Source organism: Nematolebias whitei, chromosome 22 (assembly GCF_014905685.2).
Source record: "Nematolebias whitei isolate Nwh7 chromosome 22, NemWhi1, whole genome shotgun sequence".
Classification (NCBI taxonomy): domain Eukaryota; kingdom Metazoa; phylum Chordata; class Actinopteri; order Cyprinodontiformes; family Rivulidae; genus Nematolebias; species Nematolebias whitei.
This window is the reverse complement of record NC_056519.1, coordinates 16,102,879-16,121,227: the sequence shown is the minus strand read 5'-3', so window position 1 is coordinate 16,121,227 and position 18,349 is coordinate 16,102,879. Positions and strand designations below refer to the sequence as shown.

At 40.8% G+C, this 18,349-nt stretch overlaps 1 protein-coding gene across 1 annotated transcript in view; it reads left to right on the top strand.

Moving 5' to 3' along the window:
- Positions 1 to 18,349, top strand: part of si:dkey-97m3.1 (fatty acyl-CoA reductase 1) — a 56,521-nt gene that overhangs the window by 18,312 nt on the left and 19,860 nt on the right. The window contains exon 2 of the mRNA XM_037696038.1: positions 559 to 825. Coding sequence (XP_037551966.1) covers positions 559 to 825 — 267 coding nt within the window. The remainder of the gene's footprint in view (positions 1 to 558; positions 826 to 18,349) is intronic.

Here is an 18,349-nt window from a genome sequence, read left to right as displayed (position 1 = left end):
GTGTGTTTGTGTTCAGTTGGCACACAGAGGACCACTGAGCAAGAACTGAGCGCTGACCTTTTCTAACTACTAAATGAACTTTTGATTGTTTCTGCTGCTCTGTTCTTCATCACACCACAAGTCTGCAAACGTTTGGTCATGTTTTATTTCAAATTTTTGTGAAAAAGCTGTACAATTAAACTCACAAGGGCATCTGGGGATTATTTTTTTCGTAATGCCAGAAGGCAGCCACAATGTTTCCCTTTCTGCTGAATGATTATTCATATAATTTGCATACTGCTGCTGCTGGCATTCTGAAGGTCAAATATAAGAATTTACCACCAGTTTACACTTTGAATTACATACAGTAAGATCTTTTTGGCACTGATAATCAAACTAAAGCATTTAAAGGCTGTATATTTGTGTGTACTTTTTGCTTCATTGTGATTCACAACCCAGACTTGGCTTTGTGCTGTACGTTTTATGACTTAAGCTCATAGTTGCTGAATAAATGCTTCCTGGTACAGTATTTAAAGTTCGTGGTTTCCATCTCTCACGTTTGTCATCCTCTCTCTGCAGGAGCCATCTGACGGCCGAGACCTTGACGGGTTGGGAGAGCAGGCTGCAGGCGCACAGACGAGACTCGCAGACGACGGCATGGCGACCATAGCCGAGTACTACGCCGGCAAGAGCGTGCTGATCACTGGAGCCACGGGCTTCATGGGCAAGGTGCTGGTGGAGAAGCTGCTGAGGTCTTGCCCTGAGGTGAAAACCCTCTACATCCTGGTCAGACCCAAAGCCGGGCAGTCCATGCAGCAGAGGGTCAACGGCATGATGAAATGCAAGGTAAAAGGAAGAAAACTCATTAGCTGTACATTTTTAACTTCTTGGTACTTGAACCAAATTTTGATGGAAAAACGTGGTACAAAGTAAGCATTAGTTCCCTGAGGTGTGTGCTTAGAGTTGTCTTCAGAGGGTTTTTTTTTTTTTTTTTTGGGGGGGGGGGGGTGAATATTTAAATTAACTAATAAGTATTAATTTAAATAAAATTGTCCAACCATTAATCAGATTTTTGTTTAACAAGTATAGAATATATGTCATTTAATTCAGGGTATGGCTGCCTGTATTTTGGAACATGTAGACCTCTGAACGTGTAGTTAGTTGGCTTTGCATGAACAGCAAAGTACAAAGTTAGGTGAAGGTCCCAGATATGATTACAAGCTGTAACACATCCCTTGTTCAAGTCGGTTTCCCTCCCAGTTAAAGATCAGAGTATTTCTTGATAAAACCAGCAACAACAAGGCCTCTTGCTGCCCCACTTTTTTCACGGCAGCAGCTGCATCCTGCCTCGTAAACTCTGTTACCTGGTCCTCAACATTATATCTGTTGCCTGGTTTGTCTCCTCCTCCATTTCTGTAATCTTGTCCCAACTCATTTTTTGGCTCAAGGGGATTCTTCTATAAACTTCTTTTTTCTGGAATTGTATGTTTAGAAATAAGACAGGTGTCATCACTCAAAGCATATTAGATTATTAGCTTTATTAGACTCTACTAATTTAAAAAAAAAATGTAAACGGCTCATGCAAAGTTTTTAATGCTTAATGTAAATCCGACATAAGATTTCTTATATGAATGTTCTTGACATGACACATGCATTACATATATGTATACATTTAGGACCCTTCCTGTATGGAACACAAAAATGCTCAAAATTAAAGAAATAAATAAAGCATTTTGAAATACTGTAAGTATCAAAGCTCATTATTATGAAAAAAATTTCATTTTTATTTTATTTTATGATTGTCTTTCATAACGGCTTATTTATTTCATAATTGTGTCTTTCATGATAGTTAATTTATTTTATAATGCCACTTTTCAGCAGAATGTCTTCAGCTGTCAATCAACATCAGGGTTGGACCTTCACGCCCACTGGCTGATCCTTCACATCCATTAGTTTTCCTGCTGCTCACTGGTACAGCTAGCATAGCAGCTAGCAACGACTTGCTATGTCAACAGTCATGAAGGATGGCAGAGCTGCATGAACTTCGTTCAGCTCGGGTAACTTTAGCAGATCAAACTGAGAGGAATACATTCTCAGAAGATGCAGGTGTCATAACAAAAAGTGATGGAATGCCAAAAATCAATCGGTGCCATGGGAGCACGCACGGAAGGACTCGCTATTTAACTTCTTTGAATGTAACAAGATGAACACCAGCTGTACCAGTGAGCAGGTGTTCAGGAAAACTAATGGATGTGAAGGATCAGCCAGTGGGCGTGAAGGTCCAACCCACTGACGTTGATTGACAGCTGAAGTCATTCTGCTAAAAAAGTGGCATTATAAAATAAATAAGCCGTTATGAAAAACACAATTATGAACTAAAAGAATAAAAATGAATATTTTACAAGGTTTAATTAATTTATTTAATTTTGAGCATTTTGGCGTTTCATATTCCTGAAGATGTAACAAATAAAAAGCTGAAGTTTTCTAACTTGCTTGACATTTGTCTCCCTCTGGACTTTAGACTTGATTAAAAATGATGTGTATTCAAGTTTTAAGATACTTTGCTGCTTAAGTAAAATGTCATGCAAATTCGCTGATCCATTAAGGAGGCGAGAGGAGACTAAATGCAGTGGCAAAGCCTTTGGGTTTTGTTTATTCCGCTCAACAATTTCAGCGGAGCCTCATCAGCATCAGATATCCATTATGCAAAACAAAACAAGATCATGGTCTTTAAAAACCGAATTCAAGCTCAAATCTGTTGCATTTATGTCATCGTATCTATCCTAAATCTTACGTTTCTTTGGAAGACAGGTTAACACTTTGCATGGTCTTTTCAATAAGAAAGCATCACCACATTAAGCTTTTAAACTCTGACATTTAGCAGTTTGGACATGGCTTATTCAAATGGCTATTCAAAACTGTTGACTGTTCAGAAGCAATGCAATTTTTATGTTTGCATGGTAATATAAATTTGCCTGTGTATTACTGCGTCGAGCTTCTGTTGCTATGGTGAAACCAGCCTAATGACCCCAGAGGAGTCCAACGGTTCATCTTTGAGCTCCAGCAGAGACGGGAGTCGAACCGCGTATACTAAACTGGATGTTATCTCGTTGAACATGTGTAAAACGATTAGAGCAGGAGGAGAAAGCGAGACGCCAAATGTTGGATAATGAGGAAAGGCTTCCAGGACAAAAAAGGATCAGAGAGAAGGTGATGCTTTGGAGGATGGCTGCAGGAGGAAAACAAGAGGTAGCGATCAGCATCAGCTGTGTCAGACTGTCAGCAAAGCATGACTCAACAAAAATTTCCAAATCACGTTGGATTTAATGAGGACCACAGGACTGACTGGGAGTGTGTGTGTTGATGTGCTCACAAACAGCTGTTGTGTGCTCGTGCCGCTGCTCTGGGTGCTGCTGGCCTCAAACTGTCAGCACACCTAAGAAAATGACACGTTCTCTTTAATCCTCTTTGTCTCCCTCTGATAGCATCTGTTTTTACTGCTCTCGTTGGAATTGGACCTCGCCGCTGCTGCATTCATTATTCTGCTGGCTGCTGTGAGAGCAGCAGGGCAGCAGTTTGAGAATTTACACTTAATTTATCTGATCCACCGCCTTATTTTTATTTTCCACTTCCTCTTGTTGAGGTGAGCATGATGAAAGTGTCAACTTTCAATTCATAGAAAACCTCTCTTGCATTATTTTTTTTTTTTGTGATTTGCACAATAGCACCATAAACACCCTGTAATTATTACTAAGAAGAACGCCTTCCTCTCCACCCCCAAACAATGTCTGAATCTCACTGCACTTTCAGGTTAAAATGAGAAAACACCCTAAAATATGGAGGGTGGAATGTGCCAAACCTAAATAAATAATTCAATATATCATTTAATAAATACATAATGAAATTATTAAATACACAATTACTTAGTTAAATGTCCAATTAAATAATTTTAAATTCTTTATTTCATGGTTTATTTAATTTTGTCACATTTCACCCTCCAGTGTCATCATGAAATTACCTGTCAGCCTCACTCATCAAAATCAGTGGGCGGGACTAGTGCGGCTTGTGAACAGATCCTGAGACCTGATTGGCTGCTCCACACTGATCCACAGGCCATAAAATATATTCCAAAACTGTAGGGGGTGGTAATTGTGTTTACGTGTAAAAGGATGAAACCTTTGTTTATACTAAGAATGTAAAGACGATGCGCTTTTTTTTTTTTAAAGAAACAACTTGGACCATCGTTAGTCCTAGTAGACCAAGGAAAAATGTCCCAGAGCTGCTACGAGAAGCGGCAAATTTAATCGAAGAAGCTGAAAGGTAGAGTCAGGCTCGGGTGAAACCCCGGCATCTCCATCACTGCAGCAAAGGGGTTGCAATCCCCGGCAGACCAAAGCAATGGATTTCACATGATCAGCGTTCGTCCCGCCCACTGAGTTTCATGAGGCTGACAGTTAACATAATTTCATGACGGCACTGGAAGATGGAAAGTGACGAAATAAATCATGAAATAAAGAATTTAGAATTATTTCATTGGACATTTAACTAAGTAATTGTGGATTTAATAATTTATATATTTAATTATGTATTTTTAATAATTACATGATACATTTAATTATTTATTTATTTAATTTTGTCACATTCCACCCTCCATACTAAAGTCAGTCTAAATTCCTCCACAATGTAGAACAAAAGTTGACAGCATTTATTTCCAGAGGGCCGTTTTAAATTATTTAGGGGTCCAAGGGCCACACAGTGGAATGAAGCATGGACACAATTTTCTACTGACATTTGTTATACATGAAATATTTTTTTCAAAAATTACACGTAAGGAAAAGCATTCTTTCCGGCAGACATTTGGAATTGTGCTTTCTGCACTTAAGTGTTAATTTTTTGATCATTTTTGCAATCAACCACAGATCTTACCAATCAAAAAAGAAAGATTTGGAATTATTTTAGACCAAAATATGAACAGCAAGCTTGGTATATATAAAATTATTTCAAAAGGAATATAGACTTTTTTTGCTTGGTTCACAATTATTTTGGGTTTATTTAAAGATGCAAAGTACCAGATAAGTAAATTAAATGAAGTAAATACATTATTTATGTCATCATTCTGCCTGATGCTGCAGGATGTAAAATAATCCACCATTATGTTTTCTAATTGAATTACAAATTTAATTTATTCAGGGATATTTTTCCATGTAATCATTCAATTTAATAAATATAGATATCGTTGTAATGGGTTAAAATATTCCCATTTAACCAGAACTTTTTAAAACATTAAATCTCTTGATTTTCAAGAAATTGAGAGAAGTTGCATTTCCTGTTGTGGCCACTAAAAAGTTGCAGTTAGACTGCAATATTAAATAATGAATTTAAAAAAAAAACCTGATTGTACTACACTGTATCATCAGAAATATGTCAATTTGTTCTACATTGGACTGTATCAGATTTTTTGAATTTGCAGAGACATCCAAGTTCAAAAGCAACAGGTTCAGTAAGTTCACAAGCTCTTTTACCGTATTTTCCGCCGTCAACGTTGTTCCGCCATATAAGTCGCATCAGTCCATATTTGTCTAATAAAGTGGAAAAATCCATAAATATGTTGCTTCGCCGTATACGTCGCATCTATTATGCATCACCGCTGATGCGTCGCGTTTGTTACGCGTCACCGCTGACGACCTGGAAATGTGGGCCGTAGGAACGCGCAGAGGGATGAGTCGCTGTGCGTTTCTTGGAAATTTAACAAGATAAGCACCTAAAACAATTATTTGTTTGCTTGAAATTATAGCAAAGGTGCATCTTAATAATATGCACTTTGGTCAAATTAGCTGCATTTCGGCGGGGCGGTGCAGCGACATGAAGCTGACAGTTGCAGCGAGCAGAATGAAGGTGGGAAACTATGGCAAGCCGATTGTGTCATTAATAGCTGGTGAAGATTCTGTCATCCAGGACATGGTAAATTCAAAAAGTTCACGACAAAAACAATAAAGTATAATAGTCTTGTTGTTTATGTCTTGAACTTTTTTAATTTGTCATTAATAGCCACTTCTACCTATTACATGATACAATGGCATGTTTTACTGCTCGACTGCCATCTAGCGGCTGAAAATGGTAGTGTTCAATTTTTTTCAGTCAGAAAGAAAGAAATCCATAAATGCGTCGCTTCTGCCTATAAGTCACAGGGCATGCAAATTATGCAAAAAAAAAAAAAAAAAGTGACTTATCGGCCGAAAAATACGGTAATTGGTTGCCCATCCATAAAACCTGAAGACTTTTTGCGAAAACAAGAAAATGATAAACGCTTGACTCGGATGATATATAATTTAATCCTTGAAGTGATTTGCACATTATTTATACACTGTCAAAGTTAAATAAACTTCTTTAGTGTGAAGTTAAAAGTTTAAGGTCTTTCTATCCCAACCTAAACAGCAGAAGGAACCCATTCTGATTTACAACGTTCAGTTTTCTACATTAGTTACAGTCTATAAATTCAGTCTAATGAATTACATTTAGGGGCATCTAGATTTCTTCCTTCTTTTTCTGTAGGTTTATTTGTTAGATTAATGTATTTTGAGCAATCAAAGTAATAAATGATGCATGAATTGCCCCTTTTCATGTGAACGTGCACAAAAGCTATAGCAGACAGTCTAACATCAAAGTGTTGTAGTACCTGCATTTCATAGTTTGAGGCCTTGTCAAGTGTTGTTTGGAGAAGGAAAGTCCTGATTTGCTGAACTTGCTTCTTGGTATACCCACCAGATCTCTTTGTTCTTCATAACGAATAACTTCATCACAATCAAGTTCTTCCTCTAACAAAGATGAACATTTCTTGGAAACCATTCATGTGAGTAAAACAAAAAGATACAACTGACATTTGCTTTATAACGGGTAACTTTTATTTTATTTTAAATTATCAACATATATTTTACCCTTGGTGTTTTACAGTTTTTTACCCTCAACAGCCTTCCAATAAGTTTGACATTGCTCTCTCAAGTCATTGTTCATGACTTTACCAAATACAGGCCCCTTCACGCTTCGTCCAGATTCAGCAGAGATGTCATTAAATTTCCATGACCAAGCTTCAAGTACTAATTGGTATGCATGCAAGTCCTCGGGTCGGCATTATTCTTTTCAGAATCGGGATAATTCATGAAGGAGAACTGCAGTGTTGTCTCTCAAGTGGCCTCTCATCCTTCAAGCCAGGCCAGTATCTTTCTTACAACCTGTTGCTAGGTAACAACCAAGAGATCTTTCCCGTGGTGTTTTCAAAGGATACAGTCAAGGGAGATGCCCTGAGCAGGAAAAGGACAAACCGATACGAATCTCATTGTCTCTGTGCATCTCTGCTGCCCACTTTGGCATTTAAGCTCCGTCTGTTTCTCTCTGTACCCTTAACTTTGATCTGCTGAAAATGTTTGGGTAGCTGCACATCTAGCTCCAGTATCAGGCACCAAATAGATCTCTTAATGCATAGGCCCCTGTCTCCCTGCTCTACGGCATGCTTTTCCCGCCCACTAGCAGGCTGGTGGAACCAGTAATGTCATTTGGCTGCATTAGAGGTGCATCTTCTTCCTGCAGAAGCAGGTCTGTAGCTGTAAGGAATGAGCTGATGGAAGGTGAAATGGTTTTGCATTCGACAACAAGACAGGAGCTTACAAGTAATGGATGACTCGTACATTCTTGAAACTTTGATAAAATTATTGACTTGTACTGCTGGATAATAGTGAACGCTGTTTCATTTGTCATATTTGCATAGATCATTTTCATTGTTTTTCTCGGACTAATTTCTGAGACCTAAGACCAATGTAACTACATGTTTTACAAACAAGTGGGCGGCTGTGGCTGAGTGGTTATAACAGTCGTCCTCCAATGCAAGAACTGGGGTTTCAATTCCACCAGCAGTCACATGCCAAAGTGTCCCTGGGCAAGATGCTGAACCCCTCATTGCCTCCGATGTGTGTCCCATCGGAGTATGAATGTGATAAAGTACTGATTATTCTTTGTATAGATATAGCAGAGTGTTGTATGAATGGAAAATGAGGACAGATTGTAGTATAAAGAGCTTTGAGTATCTTGAGAAGATAGAAAGGTGCTATATAAGTACAGTCCATTTACCATTTACAAGATTGGCATTGACATTTCTTGTTTGGATTTGTAACCCTAATATTAATGCACTCCAGACAATTAAGGTGAACTATTTGCTTATCACACTTGCAGAAACTGATCTATCTCGCTAGAAGTGCATATTAGTTTCTTCAGACCTAAAAATGGCAGTATTTCTAAATCTAAAAGTTGGTAAAGTTAGTAACGGATACCCAACAATAGGTTATCTGAACAGTTTATTTTTTTGTTGAGACGTTTCGCCCTCCATCCGAAGGGCTTCATCAGTCTGTGGAGTCACAAACAAACTGTTTACCCACTAAGCAGTACACTCGTACAGTGGACCAACCAGATAAGATGGTTTCTGGGGGCCATCCTCTCCCCTGTCGACTCCTCCCAGGCAAAACAGCCAAAGTGGTTCAAGACATCAAAGTTCATGCTCAATAATCCAGGTTAAAAAAATCCAACAGTGGATAGTTGGTAATGGATAGTTGTGTATTTTATACTCATGGATGTACAGTAACAAATTATGCAAAGATATTTGTCAAATAAAGGGATTTTTTCTGTTTATTTTTTACAGCAAGAGAAAAAGTGTTAAACGCTTCATGCAGATGTGCACACTACCCGTGGGGTTGCCCTACTTTGAAGCACTCCATGTTGATGTGCTGCCCCTCGGCTCTTTGGTTTTCAGGCTTTCTGCCACATGCCGATCCAAAATGACTGCATCACTCTATTGATTTCCCTCCAGTTTGCATCCATTGCCAAGCAATCTTTCCAGTGGTGTAAATATTTAAGATGCCTTGATTCCTACTAGTCCCAATAGGCTAGTTTATGTCTCCACTTGTGGAGCTGCTGACATTCCTACTGGAAACTTTAATGTCAGCTGATGACAAACTTTAAGCATTTACTCAAGTCACAACTTGCTTCCTGTTCATTCCTAATTTAATATACATAAACTAAAGCCTTCTTTTAACACATGCTACTGAGCATGTCAGTGTATCAACGGCATGTCTGATGTTAAAATTGTAACTTTAGGGAGGAGAGTGATCCGGTTGACTGGCAGGGTTAAATCTTGCTCAAAGCTCAGGGCTCTGAAAGAATATGTTGTTGCTTTGTCTGGCACAATTTAGGGCATTCATTTAGTCGTATGCAGTAGGTAGGCACATCATGCAACTAACCACTCATCTCCTGGGAACCGGAACCGAAGGGGGACCGATGATTGTGGATATAATTAGGCTGTAAATTAACTTTGGTTTGTGAAACTGATTAGCAGATTGAATCTTGCCGGTGAACATGTTAGGGCAATGAAGACTGTTCTTCTGGGGTTTGTTACAGTCATGCATGGCTGCTCATGCGTGACATTTTTGTCTAGATCGGGTTCACGTATTTGTGTCAGGAAGCCGTATCCTCTGTGACTGAGGGTTTTACCCATGTTACTTACAACAAAATGTCCAAATATTGCCATTACTATGTCTCTTAAACTCGAATTGCAAATTTCACCCAAGAGCATACCTTTTCCTTGCATTATTTAATGTATCCATCCATTTTCTGCTGCTGCCTGTGGTCAGGTCATGCAGGTAATGGGTTCAAGAGGTAACCCCAGACATTCCTTTTTCCTGCAATACTCTCCAGTCCCCACTTGGGTTAAAAAGGCATTCTCTGCTCATAAAGTATATAAAATATCTCCAGCACATTCTGGGTTTATCCTGAGGTCTTTTACCAGTGAGATGTACCTGGGAAAAACTCGAGAGGGAGGTTCCCAGGAGACATTCTAATCAGATTTCACAGAAGTTCAAACCGCAGGAGTACCTGAGGAAAACCCAGACATGCACACGGAGAACATGGAAACTCCTCGCAGAAAGGCCGGAAGGCAAACCTGTGAAAACCAAGGATGAGTTGTGGAATGTACACAACCAGTAATTCAAAAGCTTTGTATTTTGACTCTGCTATATTTATCATAACAGATTGGAGCAAAATCCTCAATCTCTTGCTCTTTCCCCCCCAATTCCATGCTAGTATAACTCATGAAGAAGACACCCAGATAACTGAACTTCTTCATTTGAGGCAGAGATTCCTTCCCGACTTGGACGGAGCATTTCACATTTTTCTGATTTTTGTTTTATGTGTCTCAGACTTTGGGGAAATCTGCACAACTTTATCATAGCATGTGTGAATTATCATAGCTTTCATGGTCAAACAAAACTTGTGAGAAAGTATGTTCTGGACCAACGGCACTGCTGATCAACCTTATGTAAACCAGACTTATGAGAGGTGGCCATCTGCCTTAATTTGTCTGGATTTGTAGTCACCATATTCCTTATTGGTAGGTGATCCATGTTGATTGCTGTAATTTCAGTGTTAGTCCAGAGCCAGACGTGGGAAAACCTTCAATTTTCATTAATTTGCTTTGATATGCTGTACCCTGTAATCCATGATCAGTCCTGCTAAGCTTTTAAGAAGCTCAGATTCTAAGTTGAACAAACACAGTAAGCATTGTCACCCAGGTTTTCTATGTGTTGAGGACCAGTCTTATGTATAAGCAATATATTTTGTTTAAAAAAAAAAGATCAGTATTTCATTGGAACTGTCACCAAAATTGCACAAGATGCTTAAATCCGTTTCATGGGCTGCACTAAAAAGACTAAACGGAAAATGTTTAAATATGTGAGTAGGAAGGATGGAGGTGAGCCCTGTTACACTTTATTTTACTGATAGCTTGGTTATGTCTGTCTTTCTTCGCAGCTTCCCATGACAGTATTCATATTGCTGCCATCTCCTTAGCATTAGCAAGAACCTAACTGGTACATGGGAGATAATGATTTATCTGCATTTTCCATCTCTGTGAGTGGAGCCCCATTTTTCCTGGTTCTTACTGTCCGCAGTGCTGCAACGGTTGTAAAAATTACCACATTTTGTGGAAGTGCGCTTCTTACTCCACTTCTTTTGTCATTTATCCTGCTCACATCTCATTATTTGATTAATTTAGGCAGTGCAAGCCAGGAAATGAGGTCAGCACTGAGGAAACTACTGGTAATTGCTTCCTTCTGACACACTTTGGCAGAATTTTCTTTTTCCTAGCTACTGTTAATGTGTTGGCCCTGGTATCTCCAGTTGGTGGCACCAGCAATGTCAGCAGTGAAATGTGCAGACGGAGGAGAAAATTCAGACTACAAAGAAGAAGAAAAAAGAGCCTGACTTGAGAACAGATTTGAGGAAATACTAAAGCTATGAGAAAAGTAAAAACAGTGGATTTTCATGCATTTAGCGATCTTTAAAAATCTTATGCATGTGAGTTTTCCAGCTCCTGAAACGGTCTCCTCTGCTTTGTATAGTTAATCTGATTCAGCGTGACTCAACCTTAACCTTGTCTGACAATGCTAAATAAGCTCTTGCATTACAAGTTCTTTACGGCATTTGTACCCATTTGTTCTACTTTTATCTTTCTCCATTTGTCTTCTCTTTCATCCAGGGTTTAGGGGTCTGTGAAGTGAGTAGAGCCCAGCTAAAGGGCAGTTAGTGAGAAGAGAGGCTGTTCAAATGACATCTCGGGTTGCTGGCCAAAAAGAAAGTGCCATTAGTGTTGGATTACTGTGAAAGTCCACACAGAGGCTGCTTCAAGCACTCTTGATGGATGATTTATTGCCCTAAAGGTCTTAAAATTGCCACTGTCCATGTTGGGAAAGCATATGTTGTGATCCGCAATCACCTCCAAGAAAATTCACTTCCTGGTTAGGTTTTAATGCTTGAAAGATGCAATACATGCAATAAAAAGTGCTTTCACTGAAGGAATTACTGTGGCCTTTCCTCCTTTGTGTTGCAAATTGAACTATTGTATCCCCGTGCAAGGCAGTTTGTTCGCTGACACCAGTGGGTGGGAGAGGGGTGGAGAGTTAAAATGCGAGCAGTGGAAGGCTGGCACAAGACCGCTTATCATCCAAAGAGCCTTTCTACAAACCAACACCACAACCAATCCCACTATGTCCATCTCTGTCCAGAACAAAAGGCTTTCTGAAGCCCACATTGTTTAGCCTTGTTCACCCCTCTGACCTCAACACACTTAATACATTCTGAGTCTATGTAATTGTATGTAATATGTAATGTAATTGTGCTTTGAAAATGTTTTCTAGCTTAGTGGACCTGACTCTTGCCATTATTTCAGTGTGAGTTGTAGAAGAAATGTGGTCAAATGTTGTTTAATTAGTTTATTTTTCAAGGAGGATATTGTTGGTTTTATGTGCAATGTAAAAAATGCAAAACCTTCTAAACAACCTAATAAGAATAAATTATTTTAGTGAAGTGTGACTGAGTTTTTTTTTTTTTTTTTAAACTAGTCTTTAAGAATTTTGACAAAAATATTGTGTTGCATGTTTGAACGGCTGGTTTTTAGTGCGTACGACTTTGTTGCGCACAGCTAACATCTTCTACACCCTCATCCGTCACTCTCAGGCAATAACATATTATTTCTGGAAAATTCTTTTCATATGCCCATTTTTTTTTCAGACACTTAAATATGTTTAAGGCCAAAAATATTTGTTACATTTCTGCTATTGCCACATCAAAGCACAATACAGCAATTTATTTATTTTATTTTTGGGGGGCTTTTTGGTAAAAGAGTGGAAGATTTTTGGTGTTGCATAACTTTTCTATACATTTTCTCACATTTTTCTCTGGCAGCTCTTCTTTTTTCAGCTCTTGCTGACCTGGTTCATGTTGCACACAAAGGTTGTCATTTATCAAACATGACATTGTGTTTTTTATGCTTGTCTGGCATATCCCCTATACTTTTTGTTTCTCTGTTATCACTTTCAAAGCACAAAGTAGCTTTACTCTCTCAAGGCTATAAAACCTGAAATGATGAACTTCTCAACACATCCGACACAAAACTGTGATTTGTTTCTTCAGATTTTAACATTAATATAACATTTCCATCTTGTCTTGTACTACTTTTCCGTAGTCGGGTCGCAGAGGCAACAGGTCCAGAAGAGAAACCCAGACATCCCAGTCCCCAGCAACACTTTCCAGCTCATTCTGGGAGACCCGATGCATTTCCAGGCAAGAGAAGATACACAATCCCTCCAGCAACTCTGGGTCTTTCCCAGGGCCTCCTACCATTGGGACATGCCTGGAAGACCTCTAAAGGGAGGCGTCCAGGAGGAATCGTAATCAATGTCCAAACAACTTCCTCAGCTGTCTCCTTTCAATGCGGAGGAGTAGCAGCTCTACTCCAAGCTCCCTCCAGTTGACGGAGCGCCTCACCGTATCTCTAAGGCTGAGCCTGGCCAGCCTACGAAGGAAGCCCATTTTGCTGCTTGTATTCAGGATCTTGTTCCTTCTGTCATGATCTAAACCTCATGACCAAAGGTGAGGGTCAGAACGTAGCTTTGCCTTTCAACTCAGCTCTTCCTTCACCACGACTGACCAAAGCAGTACCCTCATTACTGAGGACAAGGCCCTATTTCATCAGTCCATTTCCCGCTCCATCTTACCTTCACTCCTCCACCTGAGTCATTGTCTCTGGGACCAGATAGCCCTTAAAAGCAACACAGGCACCCCGTACTCCTGCAGCACCCTCCTCAGGATACCTTGAGGAACATGATCATAAACTTTCTCCAGATCCAAAAAACACATGTAGACTGGAAAACAGGGGTGGACTGGGAAAATAATTCAGGCCGGGAATTTGATACCATCCCAGGCCACCACCGCCCGATTAACACAAACCACCTAGACTGAGTTAAGTTGAGCGCACTTTGAATGCATGTCATCTGTACACGTCATCAACTGAATACCTACAATATAAATGTTTCTGCTGTGGTGCAATAAACCATCCTCAAATCACATAAACTGAAATTATGTTGCCCTGCATTTTGCTATGCATAAGCTCTTTTAAACTCACTAGGAATAAATGAGAGGTACACGGGTGGTGCACTACAGATGTGTTGGCTTATTTTTAATCACATTAAAAAAAATTAAAATTTTACAAATTTTTACTCACTTTTGTGTGTATGGGGGGGGGAGACTTCATAAGAACCAGAAAAAAGGTTGAATCATTTCATCTGGACCAGTCTCTTTAAGGGAGAAACGTTTCATCTTCCATCCGGAAGACTTTATCAGTCTGTGGTCTGCCAACCAGATCTGTCCACTTTTTATTTATTTATTTTTTATATTTTTATATATAAGAACCAGTTTTCACCTCTTCTACACAAGCAGGTGATGCAGGTGATCACTACTCTCAGCTCTTCTATCAATAATATCCTCTTTGTTCGTTTCCATCAAGACCTCTTTCTCTGTTTCCATCAAAAGAAATGCTTCAAGGTTCTCTTAACTGAGGGAGGTTCTTAGGCGGTTCTGCACCAACTTCAGGCTGGAGAAGGTGCTCTCGCAGGCAACCTGAGCGATGGATGGTGTGAGGAGGAACTTGTAGCCCAAACCAATGATATGATATGCAACAGTGAGCAGTATTGTGAAAGGAGTATATAAAAGCATATTGGGCAGTTGTTACACATGGAACAACTTCTGCTCAACGGCTCCACACTTTCATCAGTGTCCTCCATGTATTTGTCCATTTCATCCCTAGAAGCCGTGGTCCTGATGTTGTGGTTATCCAATGGTGACTGTTTTAATCTATCCCACTGATGTGCAAAGCTGATCAGGTGCAATCTATCAACACTGGCACGTCCATCAATTTCCAGCAGGCATTTGCTAAGCTGTCTCATGGCAGTATCTGGAAGTCCTTTCTCCCTGATAGAAACATCCTGATGGCCTGATGATGTTCCTCTTTGGCCCAGCACAGAAGAACATCATCAGGCCAGGACTCTGGTCTACACTCATCTCCAGACCAGAGGTCACTCTTTCAGGGATGAAGATGTTCACATCCTTGATAGAGAGGAATGCTGGTTTGAGAAGGGAGTAGCCATCTTTGTGAAGAGAACCTGTCCATCATTAAACGGACACAGAGGCCTCCATATTCAACTGTCCCTCTTTTACAATGCTGTTATTGCTAGTATCACTCAGCCCCCTGTGAAAAGCAAGCGGCCATCAGGGTTCTAACAATCGGTCGTTAGGCTGATGGTCCTCCTTTTATCATTTGAACAGCTAGTTCTGGATGTCAACAACAAACTGGTTGATCCACTATGAGGAGGCTATTTGAGAATTTGTTGCAGCTCCTCAGACTGACAGTCTTTTAGAAACGTTTCAACAAGTTGTTGTTTTTCTTAAATCCGTCCAGAGGACCTGACTTAATTTTTTTAGATGGGTAAAAAATCTGAATTCCTGGATCTGTTTCATGTTGTGTTCATGCGTGCTCATCTGCTCACACAGACGGATGTTCATGCTGCTGTTTGACATATTGTTTTTATGCTACTAGTGCTTAGTGTATATTTAGTTTATGTTTTTCTTAGTTCATATCTTAGGTCTTATTACTGTTTTTCTTTTACATTTTATTGATGGATGTAACTGGAACCCTGTGTACATAATTTCGTTCCACCACATGTACCACATGGGGTGCGAATGACAAATGGAACTAAACTCATTAAGCTGGCTGTGCTGACAGGTTATGCCAGAATTTTCACTTTTCACTACAAGTGTTTGTTTCTGCTTGCTCCACGAACAAACATTAATTTACTGCACTTTGCTACATCAGTGCTTTTCTCTTTTTTCATCTGCTCCACCTTTCCTCTTCTTTGGCTGTCTCTCTCGCTCCATTCTGAAGCTTCACTCAGCTCCATTCTGACCCAGAGATGCGCGCACCGCGTGCAAACATATGAACGTTGGGAGCGTGAGTCCACGGGGTTCTCTGCCTAAAGGAAGCACTAACCGCTCATTCTATTTGCTGGAATTTTTCACGTGGGTGGGCTGTCAGCTGCAGCTCTGTGAGAGACAGCCTCAGAGAGGGAAGGGAGGGGCGGGGGAGCTTCAGTGACACCTGTGAGTCCGGCGCAAGAATGGGCTGGCTTGTTTATTTCAAATAATAAAGCGCGACCCGAACCGAGCTTTTAGTCCAGTCCCTCGGCGGCCACTGACCGGGGCAGGCCACTGGGAAATGTCCCAGCGCTCCCAATGGCCAATCTGCCCCTGCTGGAAAGGCAAGCTCCCATGACCATTTTAGCAACTCTTAAATGTCAAGATCTGGCCCACTGTTCCACAACAAGGATGGAAGACACACTGCTCATCCTGAATCCGAGGTTTGACAATTCGTTAAAGCTTCCCTTCCAACACCCTGAAGTAAACCTTCCCAGGGTGGTTGAGAAGTATGATCCTACAATAGTTGGAACACACTCTCTGGTCCCCCTTTATATAAATGGGAACCACCACCCTGCTCTGCCACTCTACATGCATTGTCCCCAGTCCTCCATGCGACATTAAAGAGACGTGTCAACCATGATAGCCCTACAACATCCAGAGCATTCAACATCTCGGGACAAATCTCATCCACCCCTGTTGCCCTGCCACTGAAGAGTTTTTTGACTACCTCATTGACCTCTGCCATGATAATGGACTTGTCTTCCCCCGAGTCCTTGGACTCTGCTACCTCAAAGGTGGACATGGTGGGTGGATTAAGGAGATCCTCAAAGTTCTCCTTCCACCGCTGAACAATATTCTCAATCCGGGTCAGCAGTTCCCCACCTAAACCAAGTACAGCCTGGGATAAGATCCGCTTTCCTTTTCTGGGTCACCAAACAATTTGCCAGAACTTTTTTGAGGTCGACCAAAAGTCCTTCTCCATGGCCTCCCCGAATTTCTCCCATGCCCGAGTTTTTGAATTCGCAACCACCTGTCAGCTGCTTCAGGATTCTTCTGGGACAACAAAATCAGCTGCTTCAGGAGTCCTCTGGGACAACAAAGTCCTAAAGGCCTACTTCTTCAGCTTTATGGCCTCAATCACTGCTAGTCTCCACCAGCAGGTCCTTTGGTTGTTGCTCTGATGGACACCAGTGACCTGTAAGCCACATATGTAACCAAGGCCATGAACATGGCCCATTTGAACTCCATGTCCCTGTCCTCCACCAGGACATGGGAAGAGCTCTCCTGGAGGTATGAGTTGAAAGCCGCATGGATCTAGAGCTCCACCAGATGTTCCCAGTTCACCCTCATTGTATGTTTGGGTTTACCAGGTCTATCTGGAAGCGTCCCCCACCACTGGATCCAACTCACTACCAGGTGGTGATCAGTTGACGGCTCTGCTTCTCTCATTCTCCTGACTGTTCAAGACAGGGCCGCAGGTCAGATGACACAATTACAAAATTGATCATCGGCCTAAGGTGGCCTGGTACCAGTTACACATATGAACCACCCTATGCTCAAACATGGTGTTCGTTTTGGACAACTCATACCTAGCACAGAAGTCTAATAATGATCCGGGTGGCTGTTCCTCCCAATCACCCCCTTCCAGGTGACGCCGTCATCTCCCACATGGGCATTGAAGTCACTCAATAAAACAAGGGAATCCCCAGTTGGCGTGCCATCCAGGACACCATCTAGAGACTCCAAACAAGCCAAATAATCTGAATTGATGTTTGGTGCATAAGCACATACAAATGTCAGAACCTTCCCTCCTGCAGCCCAAAGCCACAGAGAGGCAACCCTCTCATCCACAGGGGGAAAACACCAATAGAGGCATTCAGCCAGGGGCTTGTGAGTATACCCAAACCCGTCCGATGCCTCTCTCTCCCTGGGCAACTCCAGAGTAGGAGAAAGTCCAGCCTCTCTCCAGGAGATAGGTTCCAGAGCCCAAGCTGTGCGTAGAGGTGATCCCATTGGCACTGCTCAAACTCTCATACAAGCTCCAGCCCCTTACTCCCCAGTGAAGTGATGTTCCATGCCCCTAGAGCTAGTCTATACCACCAGAAAATGGCATGCATAGTACCCGACCTTGGTGAACCTCCCCTCAACTGGTGGGTTCACGTGGAGGTGGCTTCCTGTTATTTCTCCTGTTATTTCGTCAGTTTTGTTCAAACTGATGAGAGAACACCAGCCCTCTTTGCTGCTAGAGATACTTCACAGGAAAAACATTCAGATTTTAAACGAGAAACAAAAGTTGTATTATGCACATCTAAACTGGCATTTAAATCTTATGGTTTTTACATAATCATAGTTTAGGTTTAATTTTACAGTTTTCTACACAGACTAACAGGCAACCAGTTGAACAGTTAGCTGTCTAAAACTATCAACTATCTTGCAAACAAACTTATCTTACTTCAGTATTTATTTTGGTGCATGTACTGGTATATATGATTCATTAAAATGTATGTATTTTTCTCTTTCACCC